At 39.1% G+C, this 23,296-nt stretch overlaps 1 protein-coding gene across 1 annotated transcript in view; it reads left to right on the top strand.

The window, feature by feature from the left end:
* The first annotated feature begins 487 nt into the window (after positions 1 to 487).
* The window catches only part of LOC146558322 (clavesin-2), a 48,962-nt gene continuing 26,153 nt past the window's right edge, over positions 488 to 23,296 (top strand). Inside the window, exons 1-2 of the mRNA XM_085248151.1 lie at positions 488 to 1,868; positions 5,736 to 5,910. Coding sequence (XP_085104277.1) covers positions 1,480 to 1,868; positions 5,736 to 5,910 — 564 coding nt within the window. The 5' untranslated portion in view covers positions 488 to 1,479. The remainder of the gene's footprint in view (positions 1,869 to 5,735; positions 5,911 to 23,296) is intronic.

Below are 23,296 nucleotides of genomic sequence, written 5' to 3'. Positions count from 1 at the left end.
TTTTAATTCAGTGAAGTCTTCATTATGATTCTTAGTTCATATTTCTTATGAAATCCCAGCAAGGCGAGGAAAAATACAAAGCTACAGCACATTTTCTATCATTTCCTTCATCAAAAATTACATTAAATTTAAAGTTAAATGCAAATTAAAGTTAACCTGTGCATAATTTCAGATATAAAACCTACACACAAACGGTTCTTTAAGGTGAAACAGAGAAAGAAGAAGGTGACATAGAGGTTCCCAACTTTCCGTCGGGCCTCCAAAGCCCAGAACCCCTCCCTGTCTTCAGCATTTACCTTCATCTTATTGCCCTACACCCGTTCATTTGAGTTGCCTGCTCTCTCCTCCGCTGAGCATCCTTTTTTACAGCTATTCTCCATCTCTTTGCCACCTGGCCCTCTCTCCCCTCCCTTCGTTCCTCGTTGCATCTGTTGTCTTTCCATCTTACACTCTACCCCCACCCCTTTCCCCCTTCCTCCCCGCCGGTGGTGACCGTACACCGACCGGATCACAGACTCTTGTTGTCAGTCACTTTCCCGGCGAACAGACGGCAGCAGCAGCAGCAGCAGGCGGAGCGGAGACGGCAATCCCCCCACACGCACACATCTACCCCACCCCTTTCAAAAAACAAAAAAAACAAAAAACGGAGGCAGGAGGGGAACAAAACCTTGCGGGACACCTGTGCTGCTGGATTCCCTCTTTTGGGGCTTTCATGAACATTATTAGAAACCTAAATTCACACCCAGTTTTTGGGTTATGTGGACGAGCAGCGGAGATCAGTAAAACTGGGATGTAGACGCAGAAAAAAGCGGCCAAATCTGCTTCGATTGGACTGTGGCGAAGCCGTCGGCGGCACCACCAGTAGCACCAGCACCAGTATTGGTCGGTCGGCGGATGGAGATGCGTTGTGAAGGCGGAGGGATGATGATGATGATGATATAGCAGGTTGCTGCAGGGTCGTGCCGCATTGCCTGGCCGCCGCGAGCGACGCCGGGGAGTCGGTGATGCTGTCATCGTCATTGTGCCACAGAAAGAGAGAGAAAGAGAGGAGAGGCTCTGACATGGAGGGAAGCGGATGTCTGTCGACTCCGAGCTCAGGCCGCCCGGATCAGCAGGTTGGATGTACCGCCTGAAGGCTGGAGGACCTGATTCATGATATACATGGTGGGAAATTGTGATAAAGTTGAATTCTTTGTGGTGGAACTGATTTTTTTCTGTGCGCAAAAAGTGAATGGCCCATATGTTGATTATGCATCACAGGAGCATCATAGCAGCTGCGTGTGTGCCAGTTCAGGGTGGATTACGTCTACAGAGCAGCAGGCCTCCATCTGAAGTCAGCTACTGATCAGGAAAGCGTGAAGAAAACACTTCAGTATACTTTCTTACCCTGTTGCTGCTCCGGGGGTAACCATTTGTACTGGTGTTTCATTGGAAGCTGGTGTGGTGTGATCCCCTGTGGAGGGACAGCTGTTGCAAAAGATGACTCACTTACAGGCTGGTTTGTCTCCAGAGACCCTGGAGAAGGCCAAGGTAGAGCTGAAAGAAAACCCTGAGACTTTACACCAGGACATCCAGGAGGTCAGGGACATGATCATCACCAGACCGGACATCGGGTTCCTCAGGACAGACGATGCGTTTATCCTCAGATTCCTCCGAGCCAGGAAATTCAATCACTTTGAGGCGTTCCGGCTGCTGGCACAGTATTTTGAGTACAGACAGCAAAACCTAGACATGTTCAAGAACTTGAAAGCAACTGACCCGGGCATTAAGCAGGCCCTGAAGGATGGTTTCCCTGGCGTGCTCTCCAATCTGGACAGATATGGCAGGAAAATATTGGTCCTGTTCGCTGCCAACTGGGACCAGAGCAGGTAACAAAGAGGGGTTGTTATTAATGAGAAGAAAAAAGGGCTTTTGGAGAGTAGAAATCAGTGTTTTAATCTTTATAAAGTGGAGACTGGTTTATGGAACTGTCTATTCAGCACCACACAGCTGTTGTTTACTAGGAAACTACAAGAACTCTTTAACCAACTAAATAATCTTTATGGAAATATTAAAATAAAAGTATGAAATCCAAAATAATAAAAACACATGTAGCTAAATATCCATATATATCACCCGTACACTGTGTAAATGCTGAGCTCATTTCCTGGCAAGGATTTTAAGATGGGAGGACATTTAGTGAGGTGGCCCACTGATGTTGGACTAATTGGCTCAGGGTCAGCATTCCAGTTCATCCCAAAGGTGCTGTCTGGGCTGTGTCCAGTCACAGCACACTGTCTGCAGCGTGATGATGAAGCGTAATACCTTTTTTTTTTAATGAGGACTGAGAGGTAGCCTATCCCAAATCACAAATCACAGCCTCACACCAGAGGTCTGTGGACAGGGGGGAGGGTGTACAGTACAGTTTGTACTTATTTATAATTTATTTCAGCATAAACACACAATGTCAAATATTCTCAAGTCTGGCTGCATGGTTTTTAGTCTTTTTACCCAAGCTGGGGAAATGGCTCTGGTCACCTGGTCTACAGTTTTGCCCCAGACTTAAATATCCAAACAACTATAAAAAAACAAAACAAAAACTGAGCTGTAATAGCTTAGCAGGCCATTGAAGCTGTGACTGTATGTCTCCCTCAGGATGAACTGTTTTCAATTTGATTTCGATTTTGGTGATCAAATCTTTATTTTGTAGATACAACACAGGCAGAATTTTGTGTTCCTTGCAGTTTACTTTGGTTTATCACCAAATAATGTCAGGCAGTAAACTAAAGTTACACTGATCAGTTTTATTTTTGAATGTCTTTGACTGATATAAGATTTATACAGGCTCTGTTGCATTTATTGCTAAGTAACAAAGTTAGCATACTACTAATATGTTCAAACTAAACAGTGAATATATTCAGCATGTTTGCATGACTGTAAAACAGAACCTTCCCATCCAGTAAAAAGCAGTTTAACAGACACCAAAAAGACTTTTATAGATGTCTGAAAAATACTAAAATTAGTTTTTACAGGCATTTTCTCACTTTGTTGACATGGCTACAAAAATGTTTACATCTAAATTTGGTTAAAATGGTACATCGTTCTCTGCAATCTCCTCAGCAGATTTAAACTGTTTCTCGGGGCCAGTAATACTTTTTTAAGTTTGCTTATTTGAAGAAATAAAAAAGGCTAGGTGTGATCTGTATGTCTAAATAATGGTCTAAACCAAATTTAACCCAATTTTAGTTTCAGACCTTCGGTATAATCAACAGAGAATTACAGAGTGGGTAACCATGAGTTGATGAAAAGCTGATGTTAGGTTGAATTTAGTTCTTTGCAATGGCCATAAAATATATATTTTTTTCACCTTTCACTTTCCAAATAAGTTTAGTTTCAATGTATAAATACGTTTAAATGGCTGGTTGACCAGATTAAACCCAGAAAACAACACCCACGTCTCGTGTTCTGGGGCCTTGTCTTGTTATCTTATGACGCCTTGAAATGAAGTGTTGGTTTCTTGCACGTGTTTGTCACATCCTGTATTCATCTTATGCCTCATGTGCCCTATACTGTAAATCATCTCAAGACCTTTCAGGGCCTGGCTTATTCACCCACTGTGGCTTATTTCAGGGGAAAATCTTTGTAATTACAACTATCAGATAGTAACAGGTTTAAATAGAACATGGTAAATGGACTGGTTCTTATATCGCGCTTTTCTACTCTACCGGAGCACTCAAAGCACTTTAGGCTTTAGATATGAATGTTTACGCTTTAGATAAAGTGGTGTCAGAGTACTTAATTCAGTAACATAGGGGCTGTTAGATACCCCTCATTACTCTGTGTTTATATCCTTACAATTGTAGTCAATAAAATAACAAATTAATGTAAAATTAAGTGCTGAAATTACATTTCCTCAACATTTTAGGGATGAATCTGCAGACAGCATTTGTGTATTTTTTTGTTATATTTTTTCATTAGTCTGTATTACTGTCACTATTCATTCACAGAGTCTAGTGCTTTACTGTCTCATAAATAACAGCACAGACTGAGCCAGACTGGTTCAAGGCTAGAAACTTGACTCATATTAAAGCTCTAAGTTGTCTGAGCTGTCTGCTCAGGGTGGCTGTAGCTCAGGTGGCAGAGCAGGTCAGCCACTAATCAGAAGGTCGGTGGTTCGATCCCAGGCTGCCTACGGGCTGCATGTCAAATATCCTTGGGCAAGATACTAACCCCATGTTTGCCTACTGGTGGTGGTCAGAGGGCCCGGTGGCGCCTGTGTCCGGCAGCCTCGCCTCTGTCAGTGCGCCCCAGGGCAGCTGTGGCTACAATGTAGCTTACCATCGCCAGTGTGTGAATGTGTGGGTGAATGACTGAATGTAGTGTAAAGCGCTTTGGGGTCCTATGGACTAGAAAAGCGCTATACAAATGCAGGCCATTTACCATAAGTTGCAGTTTATTTGGCTTCAATATAGAATCGGGCTTGTTTATTGTTTTGGATATAACCAGAATCTGTAGAGACGTCCACCATCTGTTCCATATATCTGATTACACAACAAATAATTTACCGTGTATCTAATAAAAAACAAGGAAATAACAATAACCCGACAGATCTCGCTCGCTTTCGCATGACTTTGATCACATAAACTACACATAGTGTGATAAAACCTTTATGTTTTAGTGTGGTGTCAAGTAGAAAAAGTTTGCAAGTTTTAATTGCATTCATAAGATTAAAATAAAATAAATGATTGATCGCTCCTCTCTGAACATGAATCAGTTTGTGAAATCTGTCTGGGTGTTTCATGTTATGCTTTTGTTTCTGTCCAGTGCAGTTTAGAAAGACTTAAAAGCTATGTTGGATATTCTGGATATATTATTAGTAGTCTCAACTAGTAGACGCCTCAACTTGTGCCCGCAATTATGAAAAGGACATCTGTTTTGCTGCCTGATAAGCTAATTAAAAAGTACATTATCTGTAGACTAAGGCAATAGGTTTCTTGATAAGGAAGCAGAGAAAGATGAAGAGCGAGATAAGATAATGAAGGGCAACAAAAAACAGGAAAAAAAGCACAAGTGTTAAATAGGTACGTGAAGCATCTGAGGTATCAGCTGGATGAAAACCCACAGGGATGGACGAAAGTAGCACCAGGGACCACACAGTCACCAATGACAGCAATTAAAATGTCCCTGAAAACACCCAGCAGATACATTTGAGCTTTTTCACAACCATTTTGTGGCACAAAGGAACTAAAGACCTATAATTAATTCATGACCAAATTAAATTGAGTGAAGGTTATCAATAAATTTTACTGACAAAGTTGTGTCAGGCTGATTCAGAGATACCGTCTACAGCTCTTTCATGAGATTTATGAATGAGGGCAGTTCAGCACTCTTGTCTTTTAACTGATTCAAGTAACATTTTTTATTTAATAAATTCTTTAGTCAATGTTAGCAAATGTCAAAGGCTTTATCAAAGTTTGTCATGAGCGAGTTTGATGTCCGCGGTGTTGACCCGTCTAATCAGAACTCAAACCAGAGATTTTTTTTTATCTTGCAATCAAATGCTGCAATAAATCCTCGAATTTGAGAAAGTGTAGCTGGGAGATGTTTGATATTTTCAACTTTTAACTTTACAAATGTCCTTCATCTCCTTAGCTCGTCAAACCGTCAATATATATACTTTTTTTCATTTCTCTTCATGACTGTAAAATCTGTTCTGCTATTTTGTTAAATTAAAAGCTATCTTACATTCGTCTCAGATACACGTTTGTGGACATACTGAGGGCTATCTTGCTGTCACTGGAATCTATGATAGAAGATCCCGAGCTGCAGGTCAACGGCTTCATCCTCATCATTGACTGGAGTAACTTCACCTTCAAGCAGGCATCCAAACTGACTCCCAGCATGCTGCGACTGGCGATTGAGGGACTACAGGTAAGGAGCTGGGTTGGATCTGACTCTGACTCCAGAGCTGCAGTTTGCATCCCGAAACATGAAAATGATTTATTTGATCCTGAACCAGAATTGTTCTTAAATCCTGTACGAAAAGCTTTAGTTTCATTTTGTTTCACACTTTACAATCATATCGAATGTCCTAATATGTTAGTGGCAAATTATTCTTATTTCCTGAATATATTTGACACTAGAGCAAAAAGTTAGCAACTTATACATAGATTAACATAGTAAATAGGATAAATATCCTATATTCTAAGCTTCTACAATTATAGTCTTGTCCCTGACCAACTTTATTTTCCCTCTTCTGTAAAATCGTAAGCTTTACTTTTCTCTAAAGTACTATTTTTGATTTTGCTACAGCACCGGAACAAACCTCCAGCCCTCTTTCCATCATCCTCTCTGCAGTCGAAATGTTCCACTTAGGAACAAGTCAAGCACCATGTTAAAGCTGTGAGCTTCTTTAAATCACATGAGGAAAAAAATAATGACATTTCCATTTTGATTACGCACTGCTGGGTATTTCTTCTTCTTCTTCTTCTTTTCAAGCCTCATTTGGCAGGTAGATGATGTAAAAAAAAGTGATTTTTACTGGTTGTCAGTTTGCTAATAAGAGGTGGTATTCCAGCTTTTATCGTGTAAACAGAGAAATGAAGTGAGATATGACATTTATATTAGTATAGTTACGATTTTTTTCATGGCATGAAAACGCATTAGTCTTCTTAGCCGTCACAAACACCTTTAACGTTATTACTGAAATAGGTTACGGGAGAAAAGACTCACAGGAAGCATATAGCGCTGTCCTCGTGTCACTAGCCAAACCCGAGAGGAAAGGTCTTGCTTATTGCTGTGTTTGGGTGACAATTACTCGTGTTGTGGTGACATAAATCTGTCTGTAGTCACATTAGGGGATTTGTCTTCTTTATGGGGACAAAGTGCCCATAACATACATCAAAGTTTAAGATAAGGTTAGGACAAAGGGTTGGTAAGTAAGAGTTACTTCTGAATGAACTAAATGAAAGTCAATGTAATGTTCTCTGAAATCTTGGAAAAATTTGTGTGTGTGTGTGTGTGTGTGTGTACATAGATAAGGGAGGTTGTTATTGCTTTCTCGACATCTCTGTGAATCATCTGCCAATTTGTGTTGAGCCCCATTAGTCAAGTGAAATCTAAGGGGAAGTGTTTCTTGAGGGAAGTGTTGAGTGAGACGCAGCGTGGTCTGAGAAATTACCTGATATGTCTGTGATGGATACCAAAGTGTCACAACTGCATCGTTTGAGTTTTACACTTAATTTGGATCCTGTGGTTTTTTTCTTGCAAATTCCCTGAGGGTAAAACAAGCACGACAGAAGCTTTCCGTATACCTCTGTGAGAATAGAGTGTTTACCTTCCAAAAATCTAATGTTGCTGCTGATAAACAGGACCTGCATCAAACCCTCTTTTGAATATAAAGAAGGCTGAGAGTAATGACGGTTATCAAATTACCTTACCTTTGTAGTTGGTACTGTGTAAAAGGCCTCCATAGCAACAGCTGTTGTTGTTTGGTCCATAGGAGACTTGTTGGTCGTGTTACCTGTGATTTTAGGGGTTTGAGCATGATGACAATATATATGTTTCACTTCAGAGAGAAATAAAATGTAGAAATCATCCAGTGCTGTAATGACTGGTGACTTTTCGCAGCTACATTTTGAATGATTGAACCGGTGCTTCTGATATTCTGGAAACCAAGCCGAAAACAGAAGATTTTCTTTCAAATAATGACAGGAAACATTGATCAGTAACATGAAATTCTCACTGTATAATTTACACTCAGCGGACAGTTTGTTAAGTTCACCTTCCCAGATCTGCTTCAATTCTTCATGGCATAGATTCAAAAAAGTGTTGAGCCACATAAACGCTGGCTGCACATCCACAATGTGAATCTCCCATTTCACCACACCCTAAATGTGCTCTGTTGGATTGAGATCTAGTGACAGTGAGTTTGAGTACAGCAAACTCATTGTCAGGCACAACCAGTTTGAGATGATCTGACCTTTATGACATGTTGTGTTATCCTGCTGAAAGCAGCTGTCATAAGATGGGTACAGTGTGGTCAGAAGGGATGGAAACAGTCAGCAAAAATACTGAGGTAGGCTGTGACATTTAAACAATGCTCAGGTGGTGCAAAGGGCCCAAAATGTGCCAAGATCCAACATCAGAACTGGGCAGGATGGGTCCATGCTTTCATGTTGTTTAGACCACAGTCTGACTACCATCCAAATGTCAGCAGAAATCAAAACTTCTCAGACCTGACAATGTTTTTCCAAGCTTCTCTCATCCAGTGTTGGTGACCCAGTGTTGCAGCTTGAGTTTCCTGTTCATAACTGATACGTGTGATGGTGTGGACTTTACTGCTGTAGCTCATCTTCTTAGAGGTTTGATGTGTTGTATGTTAAAAGATGCTCTTCTGGTTGTGATGAGTGGTTATTTGAGTTACTGTTGCCCTCTTATCAGCTTATAACAGTCTGAACAGTCTGAACTGTTTACATGCCTAAAAGCATTTTGTAACTGTTGTGTGTATTTACGTGTATATTAGGGTGGTTAGGGTTGCAGTGGTCTGGTAATGTTAATATCATGGCTTTGTACCAAATTATACAGAATTGTACACTTTTTTGTATCATTATACACATTATAATGATAGAATTAATTAATTAATTATCATTTACCCTTTGCTTTTTCTTATGAATTATGTGTTGGAGATAGTCTCAGGGTTCACTGGTCAGTTGTTTGGTCAACATACTTCCATCTGGCCAAATTCTCATTGGTCTAAATATAGGTGACTAGTCTTATTGTCACTAGTTGGCAAAATCCTGCTATTTTGCAAACTAATCAGCAATTCTTCTTAGAAGAGACTGAACTATGCTCCCTAAAGTCACATTTCTACTAATCCCCACAAAGACAAAGACGTTAGCAAAGTGCATTTCTTCTTTAGCCGGATACTTTGATGCTCCTTTCCACCTCCTCCACTTTCTGTAAACATTAGTTTTCTGCTGTCAGCACACAGTTGATGTGGTATGTTGGTGAGGGAAAAATCCTCCCTTTTTTCAAGGGGAGGAAATAACTGTAGACTCAAGCCAGTGTATCACTGTGATGAGTCCATACATAACACATTTCTGACGGCTCTCCAGACACAGATTAGAGCCTGAATTATTGATGGGAGCTATTAGCTGAGCCCTGAGTCATTCCTAACTGTGCGACTGCTTGGCCGAATGGATGTTCATCGCTTGGTGCAGAAAACAACGAAAATAGGTGCGATAAGGTGGTTTAATTGGTTTTACTTTGAGAAATAAAATGCAAAAAGAAAAACTAGACACTGAAATCGAAATGGCTGTGGTGATCAATTCAGTCTTATTTTTCTCAGGATATGAAAAGAAGAATATAATTTCTGATGGCCTATGGCCTTTACTTTCCTATTGTCAGCATTTTTTTTTAATTACCGCAAATGCCATAAAGTACCAATGTATCCTGCGAACAGTTATTGTGTTTGTGCATGTGTCCCGTGCCTCATATGCTTTATTTCTTTGTCCCACTGAGCTACATTAAAGCCTAAACAATATTAAAAAATCCATCATTGTGCCACCTTAATTAATATGTTCCTGAATAACACGAGTACACTCTTACACTTGTTTGTTTTGACTCAGTCACACAAACAAACGCTGTCCTGGTGTGTTGAATATTAATTGGAGCCACAAATACGTATTAGTTCACAGCTAAAAATACATAGGACCCTACACACGTAGTTTTCTCTGTTTTTGTAAATTTTGCTAAATGATAATAAGGAGAATACACATACCACTACTTAAAACCTGAACTACATACTTTTCTTGTTTAAAAGTCAGAAGACTCCAGTATACTCGGAGCAGAGGGCCTTTTAAATGAACCCAAATTCAAAAGCTAATAAAGGATCGTGCTGCAAGTTAGGTGCATATAAATTGCATTTGTGGCACAATTTTCCCCAAATAATAATTTTTAATCCAAATAAACACCTAGGAAATGCATTAAATATTGCATTTCAGCCTCTGTACAGCAGAATTAAGCCTGAATCATTCCCACACACTCAGAGAGAGATCTGAATACTGTTAAACAGTCAGTGAGTCACTTCAGTCTGAGCAGGTTTGGTTGTGAATCTTTAAACCATTAAGTGCACTGAAAGCAGCTGACTCACACTAATGTACGGAGCTTTTTTGGGTGTGAGAATTTGAAGTAGTTTCAGGCTGATTTATGGTAAATGGCCTGTATTTGTATAGCGCTTTTCTAGTCCCTAAGGACCCCAAAGCGCTTTATACAACCTGTCATCCACCCATTCACACACACATTCACACACTGGTGATGGCAAGCTACATTGTAGCCACAGCCACCCTGGGGCGCACTGACAGAGGCGAGGCTGCCGGACACTGGCGCCACCGGGCCCTCTGACCACCACCAGTAGGCAACGGGTGAAGTGTCTTGCCCAAGGACACAACGACCGAGACTGTCCAAGCCGGGGCTCGAACCGGCAACCTTCCGATTACAAGGCGAACTCCCAACTCTTGAGCCACGATCGCCCCAAATTTACACCAAATGCATCCCTGAGTTAAACTTTTGTAAAAGCAGCTACAAGCATGCAGTATCATTAGTGTTTTAGAGGAACTGTTATCAATCTCAAAACCAAAAGGGGTGAACGTTTGTTTATTTTAGGTTTTGGTTAATCTCTTGTTTTTCTTGCATGGTTTTCAGTAGTGCTGTGACCACAATTCACTGCATGTTCCACACTTCCTTCCTATCAGCTGAAAAACAGGCTGAATATGTAACTACGGCAAATCAATTCCACTTACCTTGAAATTAATTCTAATTGAGCTTGACAGTTGAGTTTGCCTTTCGGTGGATAAATAATCTTAACCATCCCAAAATAAGCTAGTTTGACATTCTTGAATTGGTGCTCAAACTGCTTCGTCTGTGCTTTAAAGTTTGTCATGGCAACCCTGATAGTGTTAGTTTTAAGGAAATAGCATGTAGGCCACATGCAGTGGGATCCAAATTTGTAGCTCAGTATTGTGAACAGATCACAGAAGAAGCAAGTCTGGATCCCTGCTGGGGCCCCTTCGAGGGCTCTGTGTTCATTTTTATATCTGCAAATACACGACTGATTGTGTTTTTCTGAGGATTATCTTTTGGGCTTTTATTTATTTTTTTATTATTTTTCTCTGTAAGTGCAAATCCAAGACGCACACAGGAAATATGGGGGGACAGCGATAGTGATGGGGTCATTTATTCTGTCTTACTCCATGACCCATTATCACTGACTGTTAAAGAGAATAAACAACATACTCTCTGCTTTGTTGTGATTGTGTGGAGGATCATGCTAGCCATTAAGGGTTTATCAGCATGACTGCACAAATATGATCAGCAAATTCAACGTTTCTGCCAGTTCTTTACAAACCACGTTCCAGGCTTAAGTTGACCCCCTGCTGGGTCTTTGACTGGAGATTTATATTTTCTTAGCCTAAAGCTATAACCGTTAAGTTAGCTAATTAATCCCGCTCCTGTTTTTTTTTTTTTTCAACATTAACAACAAAAAAAACCTAAACCAATGTGTATACTGTCTTTAGCTATTATGTGTCCACTTCTGTCCAATGATTAAGACAGCCTATCTCGTTCATTGATGAATGCTAACAACATTATAAGCCTTTATGGTATTCTATGAATGGCTGTAAGAAATGAAGTATACCCAATTTCAGTTACATGTAGATCCACTTTGAGCAGGAATAATTTGAAGTAACTGTGCTCTGTATGACTGTTCATAAACAATGATGCTCATAAACATCATTGTTTATGAGCATTTGTTTACACAGCTTTCATCTGGGCGTTTAATTTGGGTTGAGGTCTAGATTTTGACTGAACCTTTGCAACACCTTCATTCTCAGTTTGGGCCAAGCTGCCTGACAGATGACCTCATATTTCACTCTAGAATACTTTAGGATACAGAGGAGGTCATAGTTGGCTGTGCTGTGCTTGGCAGCTGGTACGAGGTGTTTGCGTTGATATGTTGTGTTCGGTTTTTGCCAAATGTGGCACAGCATCGCTAAACAACTTCACTTTGGTTTATAGGCTCACCGTGTTGACATAAGACACGATGCTGCTGCAGTATGTTTAAACCCAAGAAAGTGGCATTGCATCAGTGTACTCATGTGGTACTCTGATGCAGCACATCCTTTTCATCTGCTCCTGTCTTTCCCTTCTAAAACGTTTGGTCAGCTGACCTGTCAGACATTAGTTTATGTAACACGTAATACCTCTTTTCCACCCACAGTTGGTCCCAACTTTTGGCCTTTTTTTGGTGATGTTGTGTTTAGACCAGCTTTTTGGTACCTTCAGGTGGAAATGAATGGGATTCATTCTAGATTTGGCACTGGCATGATCTTAAATCAATGAACGGCCCTTTAAGAGCCATCAGTTAGAAACTCTAACATGATGAAAATATGAGTAAGGCAGTGGCTCATTTTGAAGGCGCACCAAACTAGCTCCTGGTCGAGAATCAAACCAGAGTGTTAAACACCAGTTTAGGTATGTTATAGAAAAAAGCCTGGATCCTAAAACAGTGTGTCTCAGGCAGTTCAGCAGCAGTTAGACAGTGAGTATCTCCTTTTATACAAACTTTGCAAAATGTTTTATGTGCACAAAAAGCGTGACACAATAAAGGAAACAAAAACAGCAGAAAGTTGATATAATGGACACTTTTAAAGAAGCATGGCCGTAAGTCTCTGAGATTTCTTGTCATTGTGGTTTGCAGATTTTGAAGTCTAAAGGTTTGGAATACATGTGTGAAATATCTTCTTCAGTGATTGTAGATCTTATGTTGTGTGTCTTCTACCATCTTTTTTCTTACACACCTAGAAAAACAATCCTTCCAGTTGTGTTTTTTTTTAATGTTTTTATTTTTTTGCCCTGCTTACCGATTTATGTCAGAACACAGTCAACGGGGCAAGAGTTCTGAGTTAGTATCTGATGCAACAGCGTTTGTGTCCTTAAGCTGAACTTCTCTGCAGTCTTTGTTTAATGTGCTGCTTCATTGTTTGCTGCAGACAGATGGTGCTCTTTGGGATTTGTGTTCCTATGCCTATAAGAACATGCAACACAGTTCATGACTGATTTACTCGACTGTGTGAAGCACTACCTTCCACTTACATTTCTTTGTGTGTAAATTAGATTACATTCAAGTGTCATAAGAAACACAGGAGGTAATAAAGTGTGCGCAAAATGGGATTCAAACCCATCCTGACATAATCCTCCAGGATTACAGTGTTACAGAGGGATTAGAGCTGTGTGGTACTGTGTGGTTCTTTAAGGGTGTTCTTCTCAAAAGTATGATTTAAAGTAATATATGAACAGGTTTTACATGAAAAAACAGTTCAAGAAAAGTCATACAAATGACTTTAGAGATTTTTAAGGCAGGTTAAAAAACAGAGGAACATTGAAAAATCTTAAAACAAGAAAAGCATTAAACATTTAGTTGTGGACACACTACCACTAAAGTAAGAAATTATATTTTCTTAGCTCTTCATCTTGTTGACAGATTTTATTGTCTACACTGACATTATTTCTGTGTCATGAGTGTAACATGTTGTATCATACAGTGGACTGCAGCAGCTTCTCATGCTGTCTTGTTCCTGAGGTTTAGATTTGTGAATCACCTCGTTAACGTGATCTGTCACAGTCTGACGCCATCTGACCTCAGATCAACTACCTGCCACTCACTGTAATGAATGAGCTGTCCTGAATCTGATGGGTAACCGACTGTGCAGTCGCTGACAGTCAGTGGACTCAATCTTGCAGCTTCATGTGTTTAAGCTGCATTCAAGGATGCAGCGTTTAACTTTAATGTCCTAAAAATCATGTGAAAAGCAGTGATATTCTGTCTGTGTGCGGAACTTGGCTCAGATTTACAGATCAGCTGGAAGGACTGCGTTATTTAGATTTTGTCCATCGCACAGTTTATGTTTTGTTTTTTATGGGGGGGGGGGGGGGGTGTTAGGAAATCCAATGGTTGCTCTCATTTTGTGTTTTTAGCAGAAAGCGTAATGAGATTCTGCTTCCATTAAATAATTAAAGCCAAATGGAGTAGCAGCTTTCTCTCCACAAACAAAGTGCATCACAGCAAAGCCGCGCGCCAACATCCTGCTATTCTTAAATATATATATCTATATATTCTATATATTTCTGTAATGCTTTTATATGTGTGCCATCAGTTCTGTCTACATTACTATGTCACTATATATGATCCAATTTCTGAAAATCGATTGAGTACACCAAAGAGCTGTGTTACTATATGATAGAATTTCTAGCCATTTTTCAGTTTACAAACTGCTTCACACGACCTCCCTCCAAGCTGAAAGCTGAACGCTGACACTGGTTTGGATGTAGCCTTGTAAAATAAATATTATTAAGGTTTGTGAGTATAAATGGATAGATTTACAGTACAAGGTCAGGTGCCAGGTGTCCATTCGTGCATTTCTCCTAAATATATTAGTTAGATTTTAGTAAAACTTCCATACAACGATCACCAAATGAGTCTTCACCCAAACTGCACATGAGGTTAAACTCAGTGTCATATCGATCAGTTTGTGGGTAATTTTTCTTTTTCACAGAAACTGACTATTGTTCAGATTCTAGTGAAACCAGATGAATTTGTCCTGAATATGAATGTTTGGGATCTCATCTCTTCTCCATGGATTTTAATTTTCATTAGTTTGAGATCCAACCAATGACAAGAAAGATCAAACATTTCTTAAAACTTTCTTAACTTTCTACACGAGCTGCTTCATGCATTACAATAGCCTGTGTCACCGATGTTCCGGTTTCTTCTTTTGGATCGTGTAACATATGCAATGAGAAAAGAGACATTATGCCAAATATCTCAGCCAATCAAAAATACATTAAATTCTGCTTATTGGTTGGGCATCATAAACGCTACCTGTATTTTTATCCACTGGGGTTAGGTTGTTTGCCAGACCCAATAATCTATTTTGTATCACTTCTTGCTGTTCTTCTGTCCTATTCAGGTTTTTATTTATGGATCTCAGGATGTGCAAGCTCACCCATAATCAATAAGCTCCTGACTGACTCAGCCTTTTTCTCTGTAAAAATTAAATAATATACAATGGATATGAGTTTCCAAATGTGCAGTATTATATCAGTCAGGATGTCTAAAATATATCATCTTGAAAATCTGCAATACCAGCACATTTTTTTTCAGGGATGAATGAGCTGCCAATTCATTCCTGGTCCTTATTTTTTTATTTATTTATTTTTTTTCTGAATGCAAAATCAGTGCAACACTACATACGAGTTTCAATATTTCTTACTGTAAGGTAATCATTTCACATCTTAATGCCTTTAATAATTAATTAGGTAAGTGAATGAAAATTGATAGATGGATAATTTTCTTTCTCTTTATCTTAAGTAACCATTGCTTACATACAAAAATAAAATGGATAAATAAAATGAATTGGAAAAAAATAAAAATACTATATATACATTAAATTATTTGATTTTTATCCATATATTTCAATGTTTTTCTAGTCAAAACTTTTAACAAAACAAAAGCCAAATCCAAAGGCCAGTCAGATGCTATTGGCAACAGAAGGTAGCACTTTCTCTAAGAACACTGTTAAATAACCAACATTAAATGATCATATTTTCCTATTAAGTCTTAATTTGCCAGATCAGATCGGTACTTATACATTTTGAGAATGAGGAACATAAAATAGTGGATTGTGTATTTGCTGATTCTATCCTAACACTAATATGTAATGGTAATAGATTATTTACATGATACTTTGTAGAGACACTCATAGTCCCCAGAGGATTAATCACAGCTTTTCATTTCACTGTTTGTAAGATTGCAAAAGCTGTAAATATTTTATATTTGATTCGCATCATTAAACCATCAGTAGTTCTGCTGCCCGTCTCCACCTCCTCAAACCCTTTTACTTTTGTTTTCTTTGCCCTCCCCCCTAAATCTTCAGCAACATCATCATCCTCCCCCTTATCTTTGTCCCTTTTCACTCAATTCAGCCACTCCAACATTGTGCAGCGGGGACAATAGTGGCAGAGCAGTTTTAATGTTGTCACAGCCGACAGAGCATTCAAGCCACACTGAGGTAATCGCTCGTTTTGTTTAAAAATGACCTCAGCCATTACACTAAATCACAACAGTTCGTCATTAATCAGTGTTTTCTATAGAAACAAAATGAAGTCCGAACAATTCATTGCTCTCCGCTTTAAAATGCCTCACCCTCCTCTCAACCTCAAAGAAGCATCGTCATCATCATCATCCTCTTTGTCAGCAGCCAGTTGAATGCTACAGTGTTTCACCTTACCCCCCTCTTCCTCCGTTCTTCCTCCGCCCTCCGCGGCTCCCTCCCTGCTACATCCCACCCTTGCTGCGTTGCCACGGCAACATGTCGGACTGCCTCGCTATCTGCTCTGCCCTCTCCTCCAGATGGGCTCCCTTTTGTTGTGCGTCTGAGTGTTCGTGTGTGTGCTGAGACAGAAACACATTTCTCCATCTTCGTTTTCTTTCTTCCGCGGATGCTCACAGGCACTTGAGTGTCAGTGAGTGCGCCACAAAATGCTGTAAACGAATTATGTGCTATATGAAGACACCATGTTTAATGTATTATTAAATGTTCCAGAATACACTAAATATTCACTAGCTACAAATGCATACTGTTTCAAAAACAGCATAAAGACGTACTCCCTTTGTTTTATCTATTTGAGCTGAATCTCGTGGGTGTTCATGCTGATATTTTTCTTTTTTCAATGAAACGTTTTAACAGACATTAAAGGAATTTGTTATTTTCCAAACAATCCCATCAGGATTAACTTCCAAAACAATCATGATCACTTCTACTCCAGCCTAAGGTGTATTTCGTGAGACCATGTTGGTGTCCATATGTCCATTTGAGCCTATTTTGGCTAAACAGAGAGAACAACTGCTGGAATTCAGACAAAGTTGAGGCTACAGAGGCGCACTTGTGGGAGTCCTCCAAAAGACAGACCACTCAGTTGTGATAAAGGCATAGGCTGGTTTAAAAGCGGGCTTGAACAGGAAAAGAGGTGTAACTGGGCTTCAACTCAGAGAGGAAGAAGTGTTAAAAAGGCATTTAGAAAAAAAAAGAAAGAATGAGAAAACAGGCCGTGCCTTCATTGGACTTCTTTTTCTGTTTCACTCCTTTGTCTGTTATGATGTCTGTCTTGTTAATGGCAAGGACTATACAAAAACAAACAAAAGCAGCCCACATTACCATCTGTTCTGCATATTTTCAACATTTTCCCACAAGAAACATCAGACAGCTACAACATGTGAATGTGGGAATGTGGAATTTCAGTAGTGCCGAGTCTTTTCAGGGTACTTCGGATCAAGACCTGACAATGTTATGGCTCAGTCACACTAGAGAAAAGATAGGGCAGCAACCTTCTTGGCAGTTGGAAAAATTGGTGGTTGTCTTGGGATTGCACTATTTTTTTTTTTTTTTTTAATTTGCCTATCTACAGTAAGTAGCTGGTGTTTGCATAGGTCACTAGAAAGGTGTACAATGACTTTATGTGTAAATGGCTTGAACCAAAATTCAGAGTTTTCTGTGTCATGAATGTGGCTCTCTTTATTTCCTGGCTAAATCACTATGGTAATTTATGCTGAACACATCACCTGGTTGGTAGCCGGTTATCTTCAGTTTGAAATTGAGGGCAAATGACACATTTTCACAGATTTTTTCATTTACAGCATGTAAATTACATGATGTGTTTTATATGTGCAACTTGTTAAGCCGTACCTTACTAACATTACAAATGAAGCCCAGATGTCACAGCAGCCTATTGTCACTGGAGTTGTTACGTTTATTTATTCATTTGCAGTAAATGTATAAATGTTGTCAACCTTGATTCTGCTGCTAAATCTCTTTTACGCTGCTGGAATTGTAGCTACTGGAACACACACCAAGAATTCCTGTTCATTCAATAAAATTGATTTCACTTTGCTCTGCCAACAAACTAACGATATTTTCATATATCTTTTATTAGACTATGGGACAGTAAAAATTTACTGTTTGAGCAGTTTAAAGTTTCAGAGCTCTAATGTCGCGCCTTCATCTTTGAAATAACCAGCAGCACTGAGAGCACACTCTGCATTAAAATAATTAACTTGAATAAAAATCAAGATTAATCCCAAGATTAATGACATCTGAATGTGTCTCTGATTGGATGACACACTCAGAGGGTCTCATTTTCTGTGTAAGAAAAGTCATGTGACCTGGGAAATTCCCACTTTTTATGTCAGCACACAGAGCCTGAGGAGGCAACCCAGTTCAAAAGAAAGTGGACATTGTAATGCCCATTATCTCCCACTGGAGTTTTAACGAAAGCCTAACTGTGTTGAACTTCCTTCATAATATACCTCTCTGATGGGAGATCGTGATATGACTTGGACTGACCTCAAATAAATCTCAGACAGATTGATGTGTAATGTCGACAGACTGCCAGCAATCAATGTTGCAATCAGTCCAGGAAGTTGGTGATATCTGCAACAGGGGACAAAACTCAACTCGTTGCAAATGCATCGTATTCTTGTTATATTCATACATAAGCATCATTTTGCAGTTAAATTCTCCTCCTACAGAAACTATGTCTCTATTTGTGGAGGAATTTCAATTTTTGTTTCAAGTTACAAGATTGTGGCTGAATTCTAAATTAAAATAGTTTAATAATAGTTCACAGTAATGTCAGCCAATCATGACTTTGACTGGTTACAGATACGATCCCCATCTCCAAAGCAACCATTTCAAAGGCAACACGACCTCAAGTGCATTTTACACAGTCACATATACACATATGACTCTGTGTCCAAACACTAACTTTCCTAGTTTGACTGTTGCATCAGAGACAAACACATCAGTCACCTCTGTGGGCTAAACACACGGTGACACTAGGCAGCAAACACTCCCTTTGAACGACAAAGAAACCTTTGACCGAACCAGAATCAGTAAATCTGGCTTGACTGGTTCTGGTAAATGGAGAACAGACTTAGTAAAATAAGAGCAAACAAAAACGTTTTCAGTAAATTATTTCAGCTTGTAAAAGTATGTGTATATCTTTAACCATGTTTATTTTTTGACAAAATATGCAATAGTGACACACTTTTATCCCCCAAGCCTGCATATCTGCAGATATTTAGACCACATTAACATATACAGTAGAGTATCGTTCCAGTAAGCAAGGTCTCTGTGGATATAGCGCATTAGCATTGTTATGTAACATATAGAGCTCTGCAGAATAACTGGGTCTCCTGAAAATTGTGCCAACACTGGCTGCAGAAAATTCCCGAGATTAATGTTGACCTACTGTATATTTTGTGAAGCGGCTTAAAATGTATGAAAACACTTTGTTTCTTCATTAGAAGTAATCGTCTGTAAAATATCACTTTATTATGATTGGGAAGAAGTCTATCTCAGGACATTAATTCCACTCTACTGATTTATAATCCTCCTGCTTTTCTCCATCGCCATGAAGTGTAATAAAAAGGTTACGAGACAGCCTGTAATTTATCTTTTTTTATCTAAAGCAGTGTAATCGGGACATCCAGTTTAAATTCATTTTCCATTTATAAGGTGGAAAAACTGGTTAACTTTAAATGGAATCAAAGAATTTTTTGTCTTGCATTATATTAGGAATCAGATACTTGATAGGCAGTTTGCCAACAATCACCATGCCTTGTAAATGTCACTATCCTGTCGTTTCAGTCTGCAAGAAGGAAATTGAGACAGTTTTTAGCGAACAAAGAAGCTTCTGACCAGGTTTTTCTTTGTAAGTAACGCTGTATTGATTGAGATTGTCCTTTCTGCCCGTTATCTCTGAAATGCAGATGGATGAAGACAGCAGCTATCTGACCAAATGCTCTCCCACTTCAATAAAATAAGCTACACTGAGTTTGGCTGCTATAAGCTTTTGATAATTTGAAGAAAATCTGCCAATAGCTGGTATTCTCTGCCAATATTCTAGATCACATTCAGTCTTTGAAATTGAATGTGCAGCAGCATTGGTCCCTTTGTTCATACACTTGAAAAGAATGATTTAAGTTCCTATTTGACTGTGAAATCTCCAAAGCACTGAATGCTTCGCATGTCAGCGTCGAACATGTGACTAGTTAAAGTAATAGTTGGATACATTTCAGAAGCATGTTAGTCTGCACAGCCAAGATGTTATAGTATTTAGCTGCCCTGTGTTAACTGGTAAATTTCAAATCTTTTGAAGTCACACATACACTTTAGAATTAGATTTTTTTTTTCTATGGAACCTCTATACAGTATATTTAATTTTTATGTATGAAAGACAGACATTGAAATGATAGAAAAGTCACAACGCCTCTTCGTCTTTTAGCAAAACCGACTTAATCTCATGTCACACCAAAATGGCAGTTAAGGAGTCGAAAACAACATTAAGAGCTTCTGGGGCGAAACATAGAAAACCAGAACTTGTTTCATCTTCGCACATGAAGAAATGTTAATTTGATTTTCAGTACAGAAGCATAATATTTGTTTTACAGACTCCAGGCAAGAAAGGCAATGTGGTTTCTTTTAGCCACATATTCGTGATATATTATTTGGATCAGGATGATGACAGGTCGAATTTGCCATTTATACTTTTGTGTTTGTTTTCATGCAAGTCACAGAATATTAACATTAAGACCACATGTTTCTAAAATGACTAACTTAAACTAATGATAGCACTAACACCAAGGCTAAATTTCTTAGAAGTTTGATTTTCTTTAACTGCTAATTTACATTCGTATTTGTATTCCTGGCCTGTTCTCAGGCAGTTTTTCATGATTCACAGTTACAATAATCTAATCTAATACCAGGCTTTGGTACAGCCAAGGCAGCTAGTTTTGGACAGACGAGGAACCGAGGGTCAGATCAAATCTGGAGATCTGGATTACAGTTTGTTATCTGAAATGACTCACATTGAAAACTGGAGCCATTGTGGCTATTGTGGGTGTGTGGGTCATGCTGACTTTGTAGCTCCATGCCTGCTGTGTTCAGAGAACTGAAGAATGGCAGAATGGAAAATTGGCACATCCTGGAAACAAGCACAGCCTATTGCCTTCAGACACAGAAATCAGTCACTTTGCTCAGGGAATTTGATATTGGGCAACCATTACCCTTTTTTTTTTATTTCTATACATATGATTCAAGATACTGTTTAATGTCAACTGAAACTCAAAGAAAACATGTACAGTATCGGCATTCACAAAAACAAATACAACAACAAGAATGCAGTTTTTCTTCCAGTTTCACTTCTGGTAAGCTTCTGACTATGGATTTGAACTGTGTTTTATTGATTTTTTTAATGTTTTTATATAAATGCAAATGCAGACAGCAGCTTTGGGTTGCACCCCTAATATCCAGGGACTCAATGAAGATTAGCAGTTTGCATGATGCAGTGGTGAACCAGGAAGGATAGGCAAAATCAGCCCTCTGCTGCTACGTCTCACTCTCCTCTGCCCTTCGTCTGTTTGGCAGGAAGACGAGATCTGTTGAGCTTCAGCCCACAATTTGGACACTCAGGTCAACTCCACCGAACACACACACAAACAGCGAGTGAGAGAGAGAGACCAGGGGCAGAAACCTGGCAGTGCTAAGAAGTCCTCTAGCAGATTTTTAAAAAAGAGCTTACCATTTGCTTGTTCCTTTGTGAACTCCAGCCAATTCAGAAACAAACCTCCTTTATTATCACATAACATAGACTAAAGCACCACTGTGAAGGATGGATTTGAATGTTCAGGGTCATTAACCTGTCAATTTAGCAAAGACCTGATATGACTAGAGATGGACCGATCCGATATTACGTATCGGTATCGGTCCGATACTGACCTAAATTACTGGATCGGATATCGGAGAAAAATAAAAAATGTAATCCGATCCATTAAATATCACGAAAGCACCTCACAAAACTTGCAACGCGCCGTAACTCACCTCAGAACGTCGGAGCAGTATGCATCACGTGATAGAGCAGCTGTGGCATGCGGGACCTGTCGGTGGTCTGGATAGCATTTGGAGCTTCGCTAGCAACCCGGCATTTCATCTCCGACAAAGTTATCCCCGAGAGAAGTAAAGCAAGTGTGTAAGTCCATCTCTGAATGTTTGTAAAGCATTCCCACGTTAAGCTTAACGAGCGACTGCCTCTCGCTCTCCGGCTGCTACTTCAATCGTGAAACTGCTAATAATCAGCTGATCGGCTTTTCTGTCGCGAGTCTGTCTCTTGTTTGTTTTTGGTCCACTTTGCACCAGAAAGAGGAAACCAGCGGCTGAACAACAGCAGCACGTTTAAGCTTGATAAGCTGTTGTTAGAATTTATTTAATATTACTTTCTACTCGAGGATCTTTTTCTACGTAGCTGACGGCTGTAACTGTGCAGGGGCGGATCTAGCAAAGTTTAGCCAGGGGGGCCGATAGGGCATTAACTGGGAAAAGGGGGCACAAAGACATACTTTTCTTTCTTATTCTCATTTAAAATGTCTAGCTTTTAATAAATAATTATCTGACACCCAAAGTTTTAATTTGATGTAAAATGAATAGAAGTCAATTACTGTATATAGTGACTATTAAGTCTAATATATATACCCTAGTAAGCTATAGTACATTTTCCTTTGGGAAGGTACCATCTGTGCAGTCTGCAATTTTGTTGAAGAAAGATGTTGAATCTATTTAATATTTCTTGAAAAATAATTGATTTCTGTGCATTTTTTTTCACACTGCATCAAATTAAGGTTGATTACGTTGATTAAGCATCATGAGGTGGAGCGTGAGGGGTGGTTCCCTATTTTTTATTTATTTATTTTTGTTGTTGCTGGGAGTTGGAACCCTATTAGTTAGGTTGCTTAATATTTACGCTAAGTACTCTTTAAAATACCAGAATAGGGAGGATGGTGTAGGTCTAAGTTTATTAGATTGATCAGTATTGCTGAACTATGAAATATTTTTTTTGTATACAGGTATAACAGAATAGCTTTAGTGTAGTTGTTGTTTTAAACTTGAGTATGAACTTGCAGACTTGCAAAATGCAGCAAGATATTTTAAAAAACAGTTTTGTTGATTAAAAAACACTATATCGGATTCATATCGGTATCGGCAGATATCCAAATTTATGATATCGGTATCGGTATCGGACATAAAAAAGTGGTATCGTGCCATCTCTAGATATGACAGAGAAAATTCACAGGAGGCGGAATTAAAATATATAGAGAGATTTAAATACATTTCTGATCTCTCTGTTGGGGAAAAATTTAATTTCTCTC

The sequence above is a fragment of the Mchenga conophoros genome, linkage group LG15, assembly GCF_057382185.1.
Source record: "Mchenga conophoros isolate Kocher_MC1m ecotype Shallow Benthic linkage group LG15, M_conophoros_male_GT1.1, whole genome shotgun sequence".
Lineage (NCBI taxonomy): Eukaryota > Metazoa > Chordata > Actinopteri > Cichliformes > Cichlidae > Mchenga > Mchenga conophoros.
This window is presented reverse-complemented; position numbering and strand designations above follow the sequence as displayed.